The sequence below is a fragment of the Oryzias latipes genome, chromosome 1, assembly GCF_053564925.1.
Source record: "Oryzias latipes strain Hd-rR chromosome 1, Olatipes_Hd-rR_3.1".
In the NCBI taxonomy this organism is placed as follows: Eukaryota; Metazoa; Chordata; class Actinopteri; order Beloniformes; family Adrianichthyidae; genus Oryzias; species Oryzias latipes.
In genome coordinates, this window is record NC_136237.1 from 18,712,344 (window position 1) to 18,730,975 (window position 18,632).

The 18,632-nt window shown below is 42.8% G+C and overlaps 2 protein-coding genes and 1 long non-coding RNA gene across 4 annotated transcripts in view; 2 read left to right on the plus strand and 1 right to left on the minus strand.

Moving 5' to 3' along the window:
- ptcd1 (pentatricopeptide repeat domain 1) lies at window positions 1–8,623 on the plus strand. The gene is made up of 8 exons (XM_023958478.2): window positions 1–586; window positions 1,873–2,013; window positions 3,037–3,255; window positions 3,333–3,434; window positions 4,366–5,016; window positions 6,124–6,240; window positions 7,943–8,125; window positions 8,312–8,623. Exons 1-8 carry the CDS (start codon window positions 158–160, stop codon window positions 8,492–8,494), a joined length of 2,025 nt encoding a protein of 674 aa, XP_023814246.1. The 5' UTR covers window positions 1–157; the 3' UTR covers window positions 8,495–8,623.
- LOC105354424 (uncharacterized) lies at window positions 2,947–14,294 on the minus strand. The gene is made up of 2 exons (XR_013657558.1): window positions 14,156–14,294; window positions 2,947–5,001 (listed from the first exon to the last, which is right to left on the minus strand). It is a non-coding gene; the product is annotated as an uncharacterized LOC105354424 (long non-coding RNA).
- Window positions 14,241–18,632, plus strand: part of smcr8b (Smith-Magenis syndrome chromosome region, candidate 8b) — a 9,366-nt gene continuing 4,974 nt past the window's right edge. For both annotated transcript variants that reach the window (XM_011477423.4, XM_023958469.2), the window contains exons 1-4: window positions 14,241–14,417; window positions 15,586–15,998; window positions 16,127–16,878; window positions 18,069–18,434. In XM_011477423.4, the coding sequence (XP_011475725.2) occupies window positions 14,241–14,417; window positions 15,586–15,998; window positions 16,127–16,878; window positions 18,069–18,434 (1,708 nt within the window). The remainder of the gene's footprint in view (window positions 14,418–15,585; window positions 15,999–16,126; window positions 16,879–18,068; window positions 18,435–18,632) is intronic.

Here is an 18,632-nt window from a genome sequence, read left to right on the forward strand (position 1 = left end):
GAGATAGATTAATCGAGTCTGAACCAGTTGCGTAGTTGGGGTCCACGCGCTCACAGCCATGACAGCAGGAGTACTTTGGCAAATGCTGTATTTTGACGTCGAATAGGCAACACGGCCTGCTAATTTGGTTTAAATAGGACAGATGAAATCCTGAATTATGTTTAAAACAGCTGCCTCTGCGTTCGCGCGACATGTGCGTAAACTTCCCGGATCTGGGTCGTCCATGTTTTCAGCATTGGTTAAGAAGTCACCGGGGGTCGTGGCTTTGCCAGGAAAGCTGGATAGTAGGTCACAACACCGGGGGGAGCTCCCAAAGACGCCAAACGCCAGGTTCGTGTCCCTGTCCTCGAAAACAGACGCGGACTCGGTCGATCCAGCTCCAGGCCCACCTGACCGGGAGAGCTTTGGTTCCTTGTCTTCCGAGTGGTCCTCCAGGACTTCGTATAAGAAAAGCAGCCCGAGTGTTAGGGATGCTGTTGCCATGGACGACGAGGAGGATGTACATCAACATTTGAGGAGGCCAGGAAGGAGAAATACTACTTACTGGTACTTCTTGCAGTGCAAAAAACGGATAAAAGAAAACAAAGTAAGTGCAACTGTGCTGGTTTTGACTGGTTTGATGTTTCATTTTTAAGGACTCAGACCCCCGCAGCAGAGTCTGGCGTGCTCTTTGGGCTCTGAATGTGGATTTTTAGGATTTAGCGCAGGGGTCGGGAACCTATGGCTCGCGAGCCATATATGGCTCTTTTGATGGTCATATGTGGCTCGCAGACAAATCTTTAATTATAGTTTTTTTTTTTCATTAGACCAGTCCTCGGGCGCGATGCGATGCCAGAGGCGCGCAGTGGTAGCAGTGCTTAGAGAGAGAAATCTGCGCCAGCGCTATCAGTTACTATTATCTATTATTTCACAGAGTTTGTACCAGCTGGAAACTTGTGAATTGACGTGCCTAAAACTGCGCGCTCCCGTCTCTGAGAAAGAGCGCGCAGATGCGGGGACGGGATGTTAGAGGAAGAAAGCAGAGGGTGGGGGTGGGGGTGGGGGGACAGCAGGTGAATCGCGCAGGGATTATAAAAACGTAAAACCCGCTGCCCGTCACCCACTGCAGCGTGTGAGTGTGTGTTTGACTCCAGGTCTGCATGTGAGCAGTCTGTCTCACATCTACAGAACATTCAGACCTACGATCACGTTTAAAGTCTCAACGCCTGCATGAAGCAGAAACTCACCACGGATCAACCAGACTAGACCATCAGCAGAACTACCACGAGAAATACTCATCATTTATTAGCAACAGAATAACAATGTTATTAAAAAGAATCCACAGACTTATTGTACTTTAAAAATGTTGAAATTAAATCAAATGCACACATTCACTTGTATATTTAGTTTTAAACAAATTGTCGCGGACTTAGTTGGGTGGCTGTTGGGCCGCGTTAAAAGTTCTGGGGTTCATTGAACGCGTCAAGCAGAGATCTGATTGGCTCTCAGTTCTGTCGCTCAGCCTGTTGTTAGGTAGTTTGGACCAATGGGGTTCAGCTATGGGCCGAATAAGGGAAAGGGGAGGGCTGCAGCGGTAGCAGGGGAATATAAAGTTGGGAGAAGCGCACTCGTCTCGGCGGGAGAGATTCAGGAGTTGCTGAATTAATTGTTTGGCGTTTGTTGCGGTCTGCAGTAACCAGAATAAAGAACTTTAAAAGAGGTTAAGTCTCCGTGCCTTAGTGTGGGAAAGGGACACTACATTATTGTATGGCTCTTTCGAAATTACATTTCAAAATATGTGGCATTTATGGCTCTCTTGGCCAAAAAGGTTCCCGACCCCTGATTTAGCGTCTAGCGTTTGAACTTTAAACATTGTTTTTGTCTTTTTAATAGCTGCAGGAGGCCCTGGATTTGTTCAGTAGAAACATGCTGAAGGAGGAGAGGCTGCAGCCAGAGGAGTACAACTACTCTGTCCTGATTGGAGGCTGCGGTCGAGCTGGACAACTCAAGAGGGCCTTCAAACTCTACAATGATGTAAGGATGCTCATGCAGAAGTAATTCCCAAATCTCTACTTAACACTCCTCCCAGTGCCAATGATGCAAATGGAAAATTGGAACTCGAACCGTCAAGCAAAAAATATTCTGCAAGTTTGATTTAAATAACGGACAAGACCCTCATAAATAAATTATTTTCTTAAGGCAGGAAAGACCCGCTTGCACCCAAAATGAAAGAACATCCACTTCAATCATCTTTTGATCTACTGTGAACGTGTTCCCAGTGGTCTTTTAATCAAAATAAAAAACTGTGTTATTTTCTAGGACAGTTCTTAAGGAGCAGACGTTCATTAAACACACAGAACCTCGATTTGAATAAAGAAACACCCAGAAACACAGTTTTATTCTTAATAACACAAGACAGTGTTAAAAACACCAAAAACACAATTTTCCTTGGAGTCGGTCTTTTAAAACATCTCAAATTTATTCTGTAGTTTTTTTACATAAAAGATTCAAGTTTCAATCTGAAACAGAAAGATTATAACACCTCATTATGCTTATAAACACATAAAGCTTTGAATATTCCTACTTTTTCTGTAACTGATGTTCTCTACTTCATAGATCATGTTAACTCAAAGGTTGTAGACTCAACCACGTCATTATTTTGTGCAAATACTTTATTCATATATGGAAGTGGAAAAGTCCTTTGTCCTTTGTTGACAACATTTTTGATTTACTTTTCTGATTATTTCAAGTCTCTTAAACGTAGAACACAGTAGTAATTTATTGAAGTGTTATTTGAGGTTGTCTCCCTCTGTCAGTTTCTAAGTTTTATTTTACTTTTATCACTTTGCTATTTTTGTTAATGTATGTTCTCTTAAACATGAGTCACCAAATGAATTTTAAAAAGGGTGTTAATGTAGAAATGTTAGTTTGAGCCCATCAGTAACCTAAATGAATTTACAACACTTGTACATGAGTTGAATGTTGTTTATCTCGTTCCTTTTTTTTATAGCGTTTTCAGACTTTCCTTACAGAAATGTGTGAACATGTTTCTTCCAGATGAAGAAGAGAGGTCTGATTGCGTCCGACGCCACCTACACGGCATTGTTCAATGCCTGCGCCGAGGCGCCCTCAAAGCCAGCCGGCCTCCATCAAGCGCTGAAACTGGAACAGGAGCTGCGGCGCAAAAACTACCCGCTTAGCACCATCACGTACCACGCTCTTCTGAAAACCCACGCCATCACAAACCACCTGCAGGCCTGCATTCACACTCTCAGGGTTCGCCACCTTCATCCCGGCGTGATTCAACAATGGGGAGAAAAGTCTTCTTTTGTAACTGTGTAATGTGCTCGTAGGAGATGCTCCAAAATGGACACACAGTGACTTCAGAGACGTTTCACTACCTACTGATGGGCTGCTTGAAGGACAAAGAAACTGGGTTCAGACTGGCGTTACAGGTAAAAAGAGAGAGAGAAAAAAGAGAGAGAGAAAAAAGTCAATGCCAAAAGCTTTCAGTGGTGACGTAGAAGCTACTACGGCAAACCACAAGCTTCCTGCTCAGTCTGAAGCATCCACTTGCAGACAAATAGATCCGTGTACGTCTTTGTTTTCCTCGTCTGAGCTGCTATCTGATTCAAAACTGTACGGCTGGATAGCTCAAATGCTGCTTGCCGTTTTTGTTGCACCGATAATGTTAGTCTGGGGTTGTGAGGTGCTGTAAGCTAGCAGGAGCGCACGTAAACAGATGCCTCTCAGTTATGGGTGACGGGAAGGGGGAATGGGGTTGCTCCACACCAACAGTCCCACCCATAACTCAAAGGTGCCGCTCTGCAGAAACGGTGTCCTATAAAACGTAACAGGTTTTTTTCATTTGGGCCAAAAACATCTTAATCATAATCAGATAGCAGTGGGAACACTTTTAAAATAGATGAAAAGATGATTGGAGCTGGTCTTTGACATGTCATCAGAAAGACCCACGGGTCCAGATCTACGTTTTCTACACAAACAGGAAGCTGTGTCAAGAGAAAGGAACCCAAAATTGAGTTTTCAGCCACAAATAGACATTTAATCCCACTTAAAAGTGACGCATCCCTATGTTTCGCTGTCAGTTTTGTTTTGGAATATTTAGCTGTTATCATTTTTCTTTCCACATCTGTCAGTTTAATGGTGGCGTATTTAGTAGTTTTTGTTGTATTTTCTTTGAATAATTTAATCTGGATTATTTCTTTTATCCAGTTTGCATTTTCTTTTGCAAGCTTCTCTCGTTGTTGTAGCATTTTAAAAGAATGTCATAAATAAAGTTTTGCCTCTCACTCTCACAGTGTGGTGTGTAGCAAAAATGTAATCATCTTAAACCGCCAGGGTTGTAACTTTTTTTGTCTGTTGCAGGTGTGGCGCCAGATGCTACAGTCGGGAATTCTTCCAGACTCAAAGAACTACAATCTGCTCTTAAGAACCGCCAGGGATTGTGGGATTGGAGATTCTGCCTTGGCCAGCAGCATTCTTCTGAAGACTGAGTGTGGAGGCCAGAAGGAAAGGGGCGATGTCTGGAGCACAAGTTGCAAGGGTGTTGTAGATGTGGACCATCTGGAGAGGCAGCTGTTTCCTGAGCCACATCCTGGTGGTCAGCAGGACAGGAGGCAGAGTCAGGATGACCATCCAACCAGTCTGATATCGGTCAGACAAACAGAAAACCTCTCACTACCGGCTGACGTGGTCGCTGACTCTGAAGCACCCAACCTGCTGGAGCTTTTTGAGGGGAAAAGAGCGGCCGTTGTCTCACTTGGCTCCGTGGACGGAGCGTCTGACAGGCTGGATCTCATTGGTGGAGCCAAAGGCTTCCTGGAGAAGATGGCAGCCAGCAGACTCAGTCCAGATCTGAAAACTCTGACTTTGCTTGCGGACTTGATGGAACCAGGTGACCAGTCTTTGCGGGTGTTGCTGAAGGTCGCCAAAGAGCATCGGGTAAAGCTCGACGTCGCCTTTTTTAACTCTGTGATCCGCTCATCGGCCAAAGCTGGTAACCTGGAGGAGGCAAAGGTATACAACACACTTTGAAAAAGATTGATACACTTATCAGCTATATTTTACGTTAATAGCATCATCAATTGTCAAAATTGATGGCATCACAGTATTTAATGACTCAAACACAGCTATCTTACAAATCACAAATACTTGATTATTACATTCCTCAAACAAGGAGACGACCGTTTGTTGTCTGTCGTTCCTTCATTAGTGAATATCTTATATATATATATATTTTTTTCCTTTATTTTCTTTTTTCCCCAAATTCAGTAAATAACTTTTTATATAGTCTAGACATAACATGTCTGAACAAAGTTTAAACACAAGGCGGAGCTTTCAGTTATAAACAAGTGGTAGTTTTTTAACTAAGAGAAAACATGTTTGGTGTCTGAGAAAAACATAAAAACCTGCACAAAAGAAAAAAAATGAATGGATGAATTCAAAAAATCAATTGAAGTAGATATTGATCTAACTATTTTATTTTTTTCGTGAGCCCTATTTAGAATGGATTTCATTTAAACACATCTGTGTTGTTTTCAGCCGGTCAGGTATTTAACTCGTTCATAACCGACCAGCTCGTAGTGTGTTTGCCTTTTTTTTTGTTAAGACACGTGCAGCTGTGGGTTCGTGGCAGTCGGTGGTCCTCGGGTGTCTTCACTGCTCCTTTTTTTACGGGACTGCTTCACTGCCGCTTTTAGATTTAATTCAAGCAGCACAAAAATCCCAAAGATTCGGATCCTTTTGTGTTTTCTAAAGAACTACATACAAAAGAGGAAGCGGCACAGATATGCGTGTTTGAAATTTTATTTATGTTGTGTCGTATGGACCAACTGTTTACATGGAAGGACGCCTGATGTAAACTTCCAATAAACCATCAGATGTACAGATTGGCTAATCAAACCAAATACTTTGTATTTACTAATAGAATTCAAAGTAAAGAAAACGTATAGACATATATATATATATATATATGTACATACATTAAATATGTGAAATTGAGAGTTAATGAAGTGAGGAAGTTGTTTAATTTAAAATTATGTAGGCTTTCCTAGGTCCTTACAGGATATTTATATATATTATTCATTATATATTGTATATTTTCTATTGTGCTCGTCTTTCCAGGGTGTTCTGCGTGTGATGCGACAGCGTAACGTCAGTGTTAACGTGCAGACATTTGGCTGTCTGGCATTGGGCTGTGATCGGCAGGAGGACGGCCTTCAGCTGCTGCAGGACATGAAGGTGATGGAGGACACATCCTTGCTGTAAAAAAACACCTGAGCCTCTGAAAGTTAGAAATGCAGCTCTTCTTCTGGACCTGTTAGGTCACACACTTGACCGTCGGTCTGTTTAGCAGGGGAAAGTGTTGCAGCTCTGCACATTCGGTACTTCCTGTATCCATTACTGCTCTACAAAAGTTTACTTCCTCACTTCTTCTAGTTGTGAGTCAAAGTTTCAGTGTTGAATGTCGCTGAATCTCGACATAAAGGACTAGTGTGACTCCTACCTCCACGACTGGGTTATGTTAGATTAACTCAGACGGGGTTTTGCCTTTTGGCGCTCACTAGTGTTCGTTTGCTTGGATTATAGGATTAATTAGGACAACCGTAAAAATCTCGTGTAAAACAAGCAAACAGAATGAAAATGATTCCAGTTCATCTGAAGGTGATGGTACGGATTAAAACACTGTTTTTATGCTAGAAAAAAGAAAAAAAAACTGCTCCAATAATTCATAGAAGCCTTAACCCTTTAACTCTTGTTTAGATGTTGCCGGCAACACCTAAGCAATACACACTCATTGACATACCATGACTCTTGGATTGTTGAGACAATCAATGTGAATCTGACACGCAGCAAAGTGGCTTTTTATTCAGCTCTGCGCCAATATACAATATATTACTAATGTAAAGTCTTAAGCCGCTTTCCTCTGTGACAGAATCAGCTGATTTACTACGTGAGGCCGCTTTTCTCCACTTCAGAATCCACTGGGATTACGTTGATTGTGTAAACAGTTGAAGAATTACGGTACTCGAGCTAAAGGCTCAGAAACGCACGTTCAAGTCTTTGTAAACGCACATATATGTGTGTTCAAGACTCTCTTTTAAGTGGATTTTCATACAAAATGCACAGTGGTTGAGCGCACGTCAAAAGTTAAACCAGTTGAACTTTGACATGTCAGGGATTCTGCTTCAGTAGTGACGCCGAGTGACTGTAGTGAGGAGTAGCGTCCTTTTCAAAACACAGAAGTGCCAACTGATGAAAACGCGATCATGAAGAAAATAAATCATTGGGGTTTATTCCCAGCTAGAATTATATGGTACATGGCGTACACTTATATAGCGCTTTTCTACCTTCCCTGAAGGCCCAAAGTGTTTTACAGTCCCTTTCACCCCTTCACACACACATTCACACACTAATGCCGGCTCCGCTTCCACCAGAGGCAAGGTGGGGTTCAGTCTTGCCCAGGACACTTCGACATTTGGACGGACAAGGCCATCTACCGATCAGAGGTCGACCGTCCTACGCTGCACCACAGCCTAAATGACACCAATGTTATGTTATGACTCTGTACTATCTACTCCTCCCACCCCCTTTATCTCCCCCATCTCTAACATCCCACTCTCTCTCTCTAAGTAAAGCTTAGCCTTAAACACAAAAGGGGTTTATACAAATATACACTTTGTCTGAAGATCCATAAACCCCCATTGTAACAGTAAAATCTGTCAAACATGAGACCTTCAGCTCTGATCAGCTTTCTCTATCTTTGAACAGGACAAGTTTTTTAAAAAAAAAGGGGGATTACTGAAAAAACATAAAGAAAGGTCGCAAACTAATATTCTAACCGGAAGTATGGAAAAGTCAGCAGATTTCTTGAAATCCAGACACTAAATGGTGATTGTGAACCTGGGTTTATGAGTCCTCCTCACATGTTTGTTGGCTGCAGCTTGCAGGCCTGAGACCCAACGTCCACGTGTTCTCTGCTCTGATTGGTCGTGCGACTCGCAGACTGGATTACATCTACCTCCAAACACTTCTGAAGACCATGAAGGAAAGCAGTGTGTTCCCTAATAAGGTCATCATCAGACAGCTGGAGTTTGCTGCTCAGTATCCTCCCAACTACAACCAGGTCAGAATGCATGCAGGAGAAGTTTAAGAAAATAAAAAGCTTTTGTTTTAAAGCTTCACATTTGTTTTGTTTTTTGGTTAATTTTGACTCTCGTGTTAAAAATAGGTTATTTTTTTCCATTTCTGAAAGATTTAAATGTATTTGTGGAGCTTCTCTCTTATTGGTCTTCCTTTCATTTGATTCCAGTACAAATCCAGAAACAACTACCTGGTCCAAATTGATGGTTTCCGCGGTTACTACCAGCAGTGGCTAAGGGATTGTCCGGCTCAGGATGACGAAGAGTACCAGAAGATGCAAACTGAGGTGGAGGATTCAGCTCTAAACACAGATGGACTCGAGGAACGTGAAAGCAGCCGGCAGCGGGGTTAATTCTCACCACACAGACGAGAAGAACAAGACTGTATCAACCGTGTAACAACACTGTAAAATTCTATCCTCTGATGGCCGTTCACATAAAGGCTCATTAACCTTTTCATTAAAAAAAACATTTATGTTGCACATTTTTATTGCAAATTGTGTTTTTCTTCCAATTTTACTCAATATGCAGATTATTGAAATATTAGACCCTATATTTTTATGGAAGTCAGTTCATCAAAAAAAATGTACCCGCTAGACACAGACCTTAGCAGGGTTTGACATCTGCTGGACAGACGCTACACCGCTTCAGCATCCCTGCAGAGTGACTGCAACCAGAGAAAAAGAGCAGAAAACTGTGTTCTAGCCAGAGGGGCCCATCATGTCTCCTGCATCGAGTGTGTTGGGGTGTCTGTCGCTGTGTGAAGGGGTGGGGGATTCTATTTATACCTGCACTGCTGTACTTTTGTCGGAACATCTCTGCAAATGTCACTGACAGCCGGCCCACACAGCTGCTGGAGGTTTCTCCTCTGAGGAAAAGACGGGAGGCAGAGATGAAAATGTTGAGATTCTCTTTGGGGGTGACGGGGATCGACAGAATCAGGAGTGAATCCCTCAGAGGAGCAGATCAGGTTAGATGTTTGGGAGATAAAAGCAAGGAAGCAGATTGAGATTATTTGGACACTGAGAGGAGGAACAGTGATGATGTTACTAAAAGGAAGCTGAGATTGGAGAAACCAGGAAAAGGCCTAGAGGAAGAACAAAGAGGAGACTCATGGATGTAGTCTCCTCTTTGTCTGCGGGGGAAGCAGATAGGATAACAAGGAAGCGGCGACCCCCCTAAGTAGCCTCCTACTTTTGAGGTCCCTGAGATGAAAAACGACATTGTCTTAAAGTCTCCCTCTAAACATATTTTGATCAATTGTAAATTTGTCTTTAATTATGATTTTGCCATTATTAGCCAAAATATTTTTTTAAACTGTTGTTTTCTAGGACATAGTTTCTGCAGAGCAACTTTAGTTCCTTAGAAAATCACCTCTAAGTGATAGACCAGACGACTTGCGTGGAGCAACCCCGCCCCCCTTCCCCTCGCCGTTAAAGGGCAGAACAGGGAGCTTGTTACAAATCTCTTTTTCAAACAGCATTTTTTTAAATCAGTTCCTGTTTCCCAACAATGTGAATCAATAAATGGATTAAATAAACTTAAAAAAATAAAAGTAATTTTCTTTATAGCTGTTCTCCATTATTACAAAAATGCCACAAGAACATAATAAAAACACCATTTTCATCAGTGTGTCTGTAAGCGACATTTTTCTTATCAATAAAATCAAAACAGATAAATATAAAAACAGTGTGGGGGGCATTCCAGCCGTTTACAGACTGATGTTTGAGTGTGCAGCTCAGAGATGGTAGACTAGTACTATTACATTAAAAAAAAAAATCCAGTCTTTGTATTATTGACTCACATTAAATTCCCTCCAAACATTGAATGAGTAATTCCTTTGCTTCCTGATAAATATGATCAATGACTGTTGTTGTTCTTTGAATCTATCTACATCATGTAGTTACTGGTAAACTACTTCAGCCAAACCATAGCAGATTAAGGGTTTCTTTATTTATAAATAAATAAAATTAAACGGTATTTATGTGTAGCTTATGTTCTTTTCCATTTTTTAGGTTAAAATGATGTTTTTGGGGAGGTAATCAAAATGACCTTCACCACATGCTATGCATTAAAAATAGCAGCACTCTGTTGATTTATTTTCCTCACTGATCTATATTGAGCCCAAAAAGAAAACACTTTTTTTTGCAGAATATTTCCATAATTGTTGCCAATAATTATTATTCTGTTGTAAATACTGCTTTATAGTGCTTTTAAATTGCGCCACATTTGTAAGGAACACGTACATGTGGTCAGTTCTGGTATTTGGGTTGCCAGATCTTCTCTGGAAACACCAAACAGCTTTCTTTGTCTCTGCCACTGACTGTTGTTCAGATTTTTTAGTCTCTATATATTGCTGGCGATCAGCTGACTGTGAAAAATAATCAATGATTAGTAAGTATGGGTTACCGTAACTGAAAACATGAATGAATGTTTTCTGAAGATAATCATTACTAGGCACTGGATTTTTTAACTTGAAAAAAATCTATCGGATCAGAACCGGATTACAAAAACTATGCAAAACTATAAAATGAATTAACACAGTAGGGGTGGGATTATAAAGCTTACTTCTTCCCAATCCTTTTCAAGCAATAAATCAAGCTCTACTTGACTTTAGTAAATGATTACTGTATTTATTTAAGCAAATGTGATTTAAGTGACTTTTTTGTTTGTTTTATGTTCTGTTTTGATTTTTTAATCTATGCATTCCACCATTTCAGTAATGAGTTTCATAAATCTGTGAACATTCTTTATTGCTTTGACTACAATGCTTGAAATAAATAAAACAAATCAAATCAAATCAACATTCTCTGTTCAGCACAGAAGTCAGACTAACTACTGTTATGGAGTACAAGTGTGGAAAAGAGACAATACAGAGAATGCTAATGCTGATCGCTGCAGCAATAACATAACACATTTTGGTGGGGGCATGTATGATGGTGAGAGAAGGCATCTTCTGCCACCAGTGGTGGTCGCATATCTCTGCTAACATCTATGAAACATACGTCACCCACTCAGGACAGGATTTTTAGACCATGGCAACCATTAGACAACTCAAGGGCATAGTTGAAGAGTGTCCGCCCCGAGACTGGTCCATCATTGGTTCAAATTCTTGGAGGTGGGGCAAATGCAGAGCTTAAATTCCCCACACCCAGGTGTGTGACAACTATTGGCTTTAAAGTCCCACTCCAATCAACCCTGCTCCCCCTTCTCGTCACCCATAACTAAGGTATCTGTCTGCTATCAGCTCTCCCACTGGCTTACAGCTCCTCACACAAAGTCGTCCATGGATCTGTTTGTCTGCAGGTGGATTCATCAGAATGGACTGTTGGTTGTAGTTTGTACGTGACAAATACAGTGATCCCTTGCTATATCACGGTTTACTTTTGACGGTTTCGCTACTTCACGGATTTGCATCGTGCATTGTGTTCTGCATTCTGATTGGCTAAAAAAGTCACTCCGCTTCTTCTCTACCTGTGTGTCAATGATATTGCAGTTTAATATGTGCATGTACGTAAATCAGCTTTCCAAATTACGTACGAGCAAATCATCTTGCAATTTAGAGTTTCTCTAAAACCCATAGAAAAAGAGCGACAACAACTGTCAATCACTGTTCTTCTCCTGAACAAACACAGCTGCACCGCGGGCTTGAGAAGGAGAAAACACTGCAGCTTCTCAGACTGAAGAGCATTGAAATATACCTGAGCCACTATTTGTCCGTTTGTACTTTGTATTTTTTTCATGATCATTTTAAATTTTCTCCCGTTTAATCCAATTCTTCGGGTCACGGTGGGCGGGGCTAATCTCCGCGATTTGAAGCCTTCTGTTCACATTGATGATTAAAATTATTATTTGACAGTACAGTACAGAAGTTCTTCTTCTTTCTCTTTCGGCTTTTCCCATCAGTGGTCGCCACAGCGAATCATCCTTTTCCACCTCACTCTATCATGAACATCTTCTACCCTAACATTAGCCAACTTCATGTCCTCTGTTAAGACATCCATGTATCTCCTCTTTGGCCGTCCTCTTGCCCTCCTGCCAGGCAGCTCCATCTCCAACATCCTTCTACCAATATATCCACTATCCCTCCTCTGAACATGTCCAAACCATCTCAGTCTGGCTTCTCTGACTTTGTCGCTAACACAGGCAACATGAGCCGTCCCTCTGATGTACTCGTTCCTTATCCTGTCTAACCTGGTCACTCCTAAGGAGAACCTCAACATCTTCATCTCCGCTACCTCCATCTCAGCCTCTTGTCTCTGTCTCACTGCTACCGTCTCTAACCCATAGAGCAGAGCTGGTCTCACCACTGTCTTGTACACCTTTCCTTTGAGTCTTGCTGACACTCTTCTGTCACACAACACTCCTGACACTTTCCTCCACCCGCTCCAACCTGCCTGCACTCGCCTCTTCACCTCTTTTCCACACTCTCCATCACACTGAACTGTTGACCCCAAGTACTTAAACTCCTGCACCTTCTTCACCTCAGTCCCCTGTAACCTAACGCTTCTACCTTGATCCCTCTCGTTCAGACACATGTATTCTGTCTTACTACGAGTGACCTTCATGCCTCTTCTTTCCAGAGCAAACCTCCACCTCTCTAGCTGTTCCTCCACCTGCTCTCTACTCTCACTGCAGATTACAATGTCATCCGCAAACATCAGTGTCCAGGGAGATTCCTGTCTTAGTACAGAAGTTATTTGTTGAAAAAAAAAACGTTTTTAAAGTACTTTGATTTGTGAAACAAATGTTTGAGCCTGTAAAATGGTTTGTTCTTTCTTTTCAATGTATAACAGAGTATTTAATTGTATATTAATTTGGGAGCCGGTTTAGCTCGTGCTGGTTTGCGGCGCCTTCCGTCCGTGAAACCCAGGTTCAAATCCGGGCTGCTCCCTGTTCCCCTCTCTACCTCTGTGCCGGTCCCAAGCCCGGTTGCTTTGAGAGGGTTGCGTCAGGAAGGGCATCCGGCGTAAAACATTGCCAAGTTTACCATGCGACTCGTTCGCTGTGGCGACCCCTGATGGGAAAAGCCGAAAGAGAAACAACAACAATTGTATATTAATTGTAAAAAAAAAAGAGGTTTCTACTTCACTGATTTTGCCTATCACGGGTTCTTTTTGGAACGTAACCCCCCCGATAAACAAGGGTTTACTGTACAGGCTTTTTTAAACTGCATTTTTTTATCTGCTCCTGATCCACAACAATTTCAATGAAGAAATATGCAGAAATGCAGTTTTAGGCTGAATTTTCTTTAAATATGTCATCCATCGTGTAGAAATCTACAAGAACATGTACCAAATGCACCGAAAACATGATTTTACATCAGAATAGAGCTTTAACTTTATCAGAGTACCTCCTAAATTTGGAAATGGAGAGGTCACCAATCCTATTAAACACTGGTGGGATCAGGCTGGGCACAGTGACCAAACAAGAATGGCTCACACATAAATTTGCATTTTTCTTTCTTATAAATGTGGCACCAAAAAAAGGAGGAAAGATATATGTGATGATTTGCCAATAATTTACAACCACTAATAATTCATTAGTACCACTAACTGCATATGGAGGGTCGGGAGGAGAAAGTGACCGGAGCGCCGGGGTCAAAGTCCTCCTTGACCGGGCCCCGCCCTCACCTGAAGCTCCGCTCGCGCGTCGCGCCTCACCCCCCAGAGGGCGGGGAGCGGGACCCCGCGCGGGCATATGTCTGTCACATGGACCGTTAGGAGAGCAGACGCTCGTGTCTGCCGGTCCAAAAAGCCTCCATGACTGTTCAAGGCTGCGTACGCAGACACTTGGAATTATTCTTTTTAAAAAGAGGAACAGCACTCCTAGGACAAAGGTTGAGGAACCGTGTGACTGTCACCCGCAGGAACCCGCACGCTTCATGTTGGGTTGTGAAGAGGAAGCAGGCGGATTTCTCCAGCTCTACCGACAGGAATAAGTGCGCAGCAGGCTTTTAAGCCCCCCTCCCGCTTGTTTGTGGTGGTGTCGCCCCGCTCGAACCGCTGACTCACCGGCAGCTGAGGCGGCTCATGGCGGTGTTGGATCGCGGCAGGTCCGGCGGCGCGTTCGAATAGACCGAGGATCCACCGGGACACCATGATCGGTTCTCCGGACCTGCTGGCTTTCACCAGCGAGGAGGTGTTCGAGGATGGCGGAGAGGAGCAGGGTCTCCCCGAGGAGCTGTCCGTCCCCCCTCTACCCCCGCGTGACCCCTGGAGCACGAAAGCGCAGTTTCACCGAGACTTCATCCTGGTGGCGGAATTCTCCGAGCAGGTGCGCCGCGCGCGTCTCTAGCTTTGGAAAAATAAGAGTTGGTCAGATTTCAAAATAAGAGGCAAAAGCAAAGTTAAAGACCTTTCAAAACAAAAGAAGAGTTAGTGGTTTGGTTAAAAAATAACTCTCTGAAATAATACATTTTTTGGAGAAGCTACTTGCAAATTGTGATTTATTTTTTTAAGGAGGAACATGTCAGATTCAGATTTTTCATGAAATTCTACTTTAAGGGCTCAGCTGTCCTGATGTCTAGAACAGGGGTCTGCAACGTTACACACTTAAAAGAACCATCGGGTTAATTTCTCACCCACCACAACCCAGTATGAACAAGTCTTACTTCACCCTTTAGAAAAATTTTCTGACTTGTATTGTTTTAATGTTGCCATGGTGGTAAATATAAATGCACTGATTTTTTGCATAAATAAAACCAACATAAAGAGTAAATAGCTGTTTTTCAAAATATGCAATAGTTTATAACTTTAGAAAATAAAAGTCGTCTTGTGTTGGATCAGATAATCTCAATGCAGTAGTAGTGTTATGCCAACAGTGGTTTAAAAAACCAAACAAACGTTTGTGGTGCATCTTAGCCAGAACTTTATAAATCTAATAAACTCAAATGAAATCTGAACCAAATAAGTGACCATTACTGTATTTTTTGAACCACAAAAGATATTTCAAATTCTTGAATTTGTTCAAAAATAGAAAATCTGGTTTATATTCTGGTGCGCCTTTACTCTGGTTGTGCTTACTGAGGACCAATTGATTTTCTGTGGCACAAGGCGCACAAAAAGCTGTAAAAATGTTTTGGTTTGTGATACGTACTGTCCTTCAACTGTTAATTATAATGTATTTAATACAGTTTGAGGCGGTTTACTTTGGGGTTTTTTTAATAATACAATTAAAAACATGTTTCTTTAACCAGAGATCCACACTGGAGGGGTAAAAGAGCCTCAGGTTGCAGACCCCTGGTCTGGATGTTCCTTAGTGGTGCTCTGAGGCATTCAGTTCATGCCTGCTCACAAATGCTTTATTAGCAAGAATTAAAAAAAAGAAAATTCACCTGCGAAGTACAAATAAAAGAAAATATCTGATACAATGTTAAGTGTACATGAAAAGTAGGTGTGGGTTTCACAGTGAACATGGCTACAATGTTCAAATCTATTGTCAGGTGGGTCCAAAGCCTGTGCTCACCATACCAGACGATCAGCGCGTCATCGGTTCATTTGACCTCAACCTCTTCTCGGTTCGCATCATGTCGGTGGACTACCAGGCGTTGGGCCCAGGCCTCACCCCTCCTACCTCACCTGGTCCCCGCTTGAACTTCAGCGAGGACTCCAAGGTGATCCTGGGGGACTCAGCAGAGGACGCTTATGTTTACGTTCACCATGTGACCCTGTATGACCTGGAGGCCCGAGGCATGGTGCGACCTTTCTGCATGGCCTACGTGTGCTCGGACCAGACCAAGCTGATGGAGAACTTCTGTGAGCTGTCAGCGGGCTTCTCTCAGGCGTCTGAGAGCCTCAAGACGGGAAACAGACAAGCGTTTTCATCAGAGCTGCAGAGAAAGCTGCAGGAGCTCGAGTGAGGTTCTTTTCTTCCATTCAGATCTTTCTACAACACGTTCAATTAGAAACTAAACAGTATATTGTGTGTGTTTTTTCAAACTGTAACAGATAAAAACACTTTTTTTGCTGCTTTTTTTGATCCAGGTACAGGCGGATGAGCCTGCTCCAGGATGGAAACCATCAGGGGGCAACAGACAGCTCCACAGAAGGTGGAAGGAAAAGCGATGAGCTTGAAGGTGTAGAAAGGTCCATCCTAATTCACAGAGATCTCCTTCGCCAGGTTATGTCCTACCCCAACAGGAAGCTCAGGGAGCCAGACTTCCTGCCTTACGATCCTGCAGATAGCCTCACAGATCCCACTACCCCTCCTCCATCCGAGCCCTGCCCCTGTCCTGCGCCCACCTCCACATCGTCAGAGCGCTCGCTGAAGCTGCTGCAGGAGCTCTGCAATGACTACTTCCTGTCCCTGATGAAGGAGCAGCTGGCAGATATAGAGCGCCGTCTGCGCGGTGACAGGAGCGTCCTGAGAACCACCAGCATCGCACAGTCGCTGTCAAAGAGGCTGAGGCTCACAAACTTCCTGTTTGAAAACTGGAGTCCGGAAGATGCTGATGAAGACGAAGGAAAAGGTACGGATGCTGCGACTCGTGGAGCCGCGGAGGGAAAGAGCAGTCCTGAAGACATTCAACCTGAACCCAACCGCATGGAGTTCTTCTTCTCCTGCGTGGGGGAGCTGCCAATCAAACTAGAGGTGGGAGAAGCAGGGAGGGTGACCCCTGACCCCTCTGCTGCAACAGAGATGACCGGAAGTGTGAGCAGCGGCGACAGCATAGAAGTGCTCGGGACGGAAAAGTCTTATCAGTCTCAGCCGGGCGTGGTCGGCTCTGACAGGAGAGGTAACTGCAGATGCTGGAAATTCATCAGTTCTTGCAAAAGGAGATAAAATAAATAAACACGGAAGTTGTGCAAAATGATCTAGGAGAGTTAACAAAGTAAAAACCAAGTTTTCTTTGGAAAACATCAAACTTTAACCTGTGCTCTATGCCAATTTAAAACAATGTTCCCATTTTTTTTTTTATGATTATGAAGTATTTAACAAAAAATCCCACGACTTGAATGTCTTAAAAATGTTTTATCTGAAGGTTCTGTTTCCAAAATCCCCTTTACATAGGCGTGGCCATTGGTGATGAGCAGATTAGCCCCGCCCTCAATCCCCCCTTTCTGCAAGCTGCATCTTGCATGACAGAAGAGCTTGACATGGGGGGGGGGGCAAACAGCACGGACTCACAGTCTCTATTCTTAAAAGTTTCTCTTTAGTTATAAGGAAACAGTGAAAAGTGACGTCTTTTTGGATCCAAATCAGCACTTTTTGAACAATGTGTGAAATGACAAAACAAACGTGTGAACCAGAACCTGCTGTTTAGGAAAATGACACACCAGAAAGAACTTTGATAAGGCCATGAAAAATGCTTTGAATTACATTTTAATTTAGGCTAAATTGCAGCAGCAAGCAGGACTGGCTGTGGCTCAGAACTGATTTGATTTTTGGGGGAGGGGGGGGGTCAGGGAGCTTGCACATTCCCTCCTGGGCTGTTGTGACATCACAAAAGCTCATTAATTCAAACCAAGCGTCTTTGCGACAGTTTGATTGACAGTGATTTAAAAGGAGAAACACAGAAATGAAATGAAAACATGAAATGATTTCTTATTACATTTGTTCTCTTCCATAAGAAAAAAGCCACATATACATGATAAAAAACTCATAAAACATGATTTTCATCAGAGGGGGGGACTTTAAAGTCGTTGGGTGGTTTGCAACATTGATCCATGATCTTTAAGAAAATTACCTAGTATTTTGATTCATAATCAGTTTATTAATAATTACTTTGAGGATTTATTGTATTTAAAATGAGTTGAAAAAGCCTCTTGAACAAGAGATGAAAAGTCTTTAAGCACAAAAGATAGAAGAAGTCCAGTTGGTAGCTTTTTTGAATAAATCTACTACGTTGATATTTAAGATTTCATAAAGAAGATGGAAAATTGAAGGAAACATGTGGAGCAACTAAGTGTCTGCTCTGCTCCACAGAGGTGCAGCTGGGCAGGGTGGACGTCTGTCTTCGACATGCAGCAGTGGACGCAGGCGTCAGGCGTGTGCCGTCCTGCGCCAAACGCGCCAACAGCGAGGACAGCATCGAAGTGCTGAGCACCACAGAGTCCATAATTCCCGAAGACCTCACCGCCATCACAGAGGAGGAAGCTGAGGCTTTTCCTCTCACCAATGGCTTTGGAAACGAGGACTCCTCACAGACGGGGAAGACGCCTGCTGCTTCAGAGCCTGGTGACCCGGTGGAGGAGCCTTTGGGAGACGCCAGGAAGGAGGAGTCTGATGCTGCGAGGAGCAACGAAAGCCACCAAGATCCCGTTCCAGAGAGGACGTTCAAACTACTGCAAGGTGGTGAAACCATTTCTGCTTAAATAACCATCCATCCAATTTCCAAAGCCGCTAAATCGGTTTTTGGGGTTACAGGGTTGCTGGAGCCTCTCCAAGCCATTTTTGGGCGAAGGCGGGGTGGCATAGAAAAAAACGAGTGAAAACTATTAATATTTATAAACAAAATGCCAATAATAATAAATATGTTAAAGTAAAGAT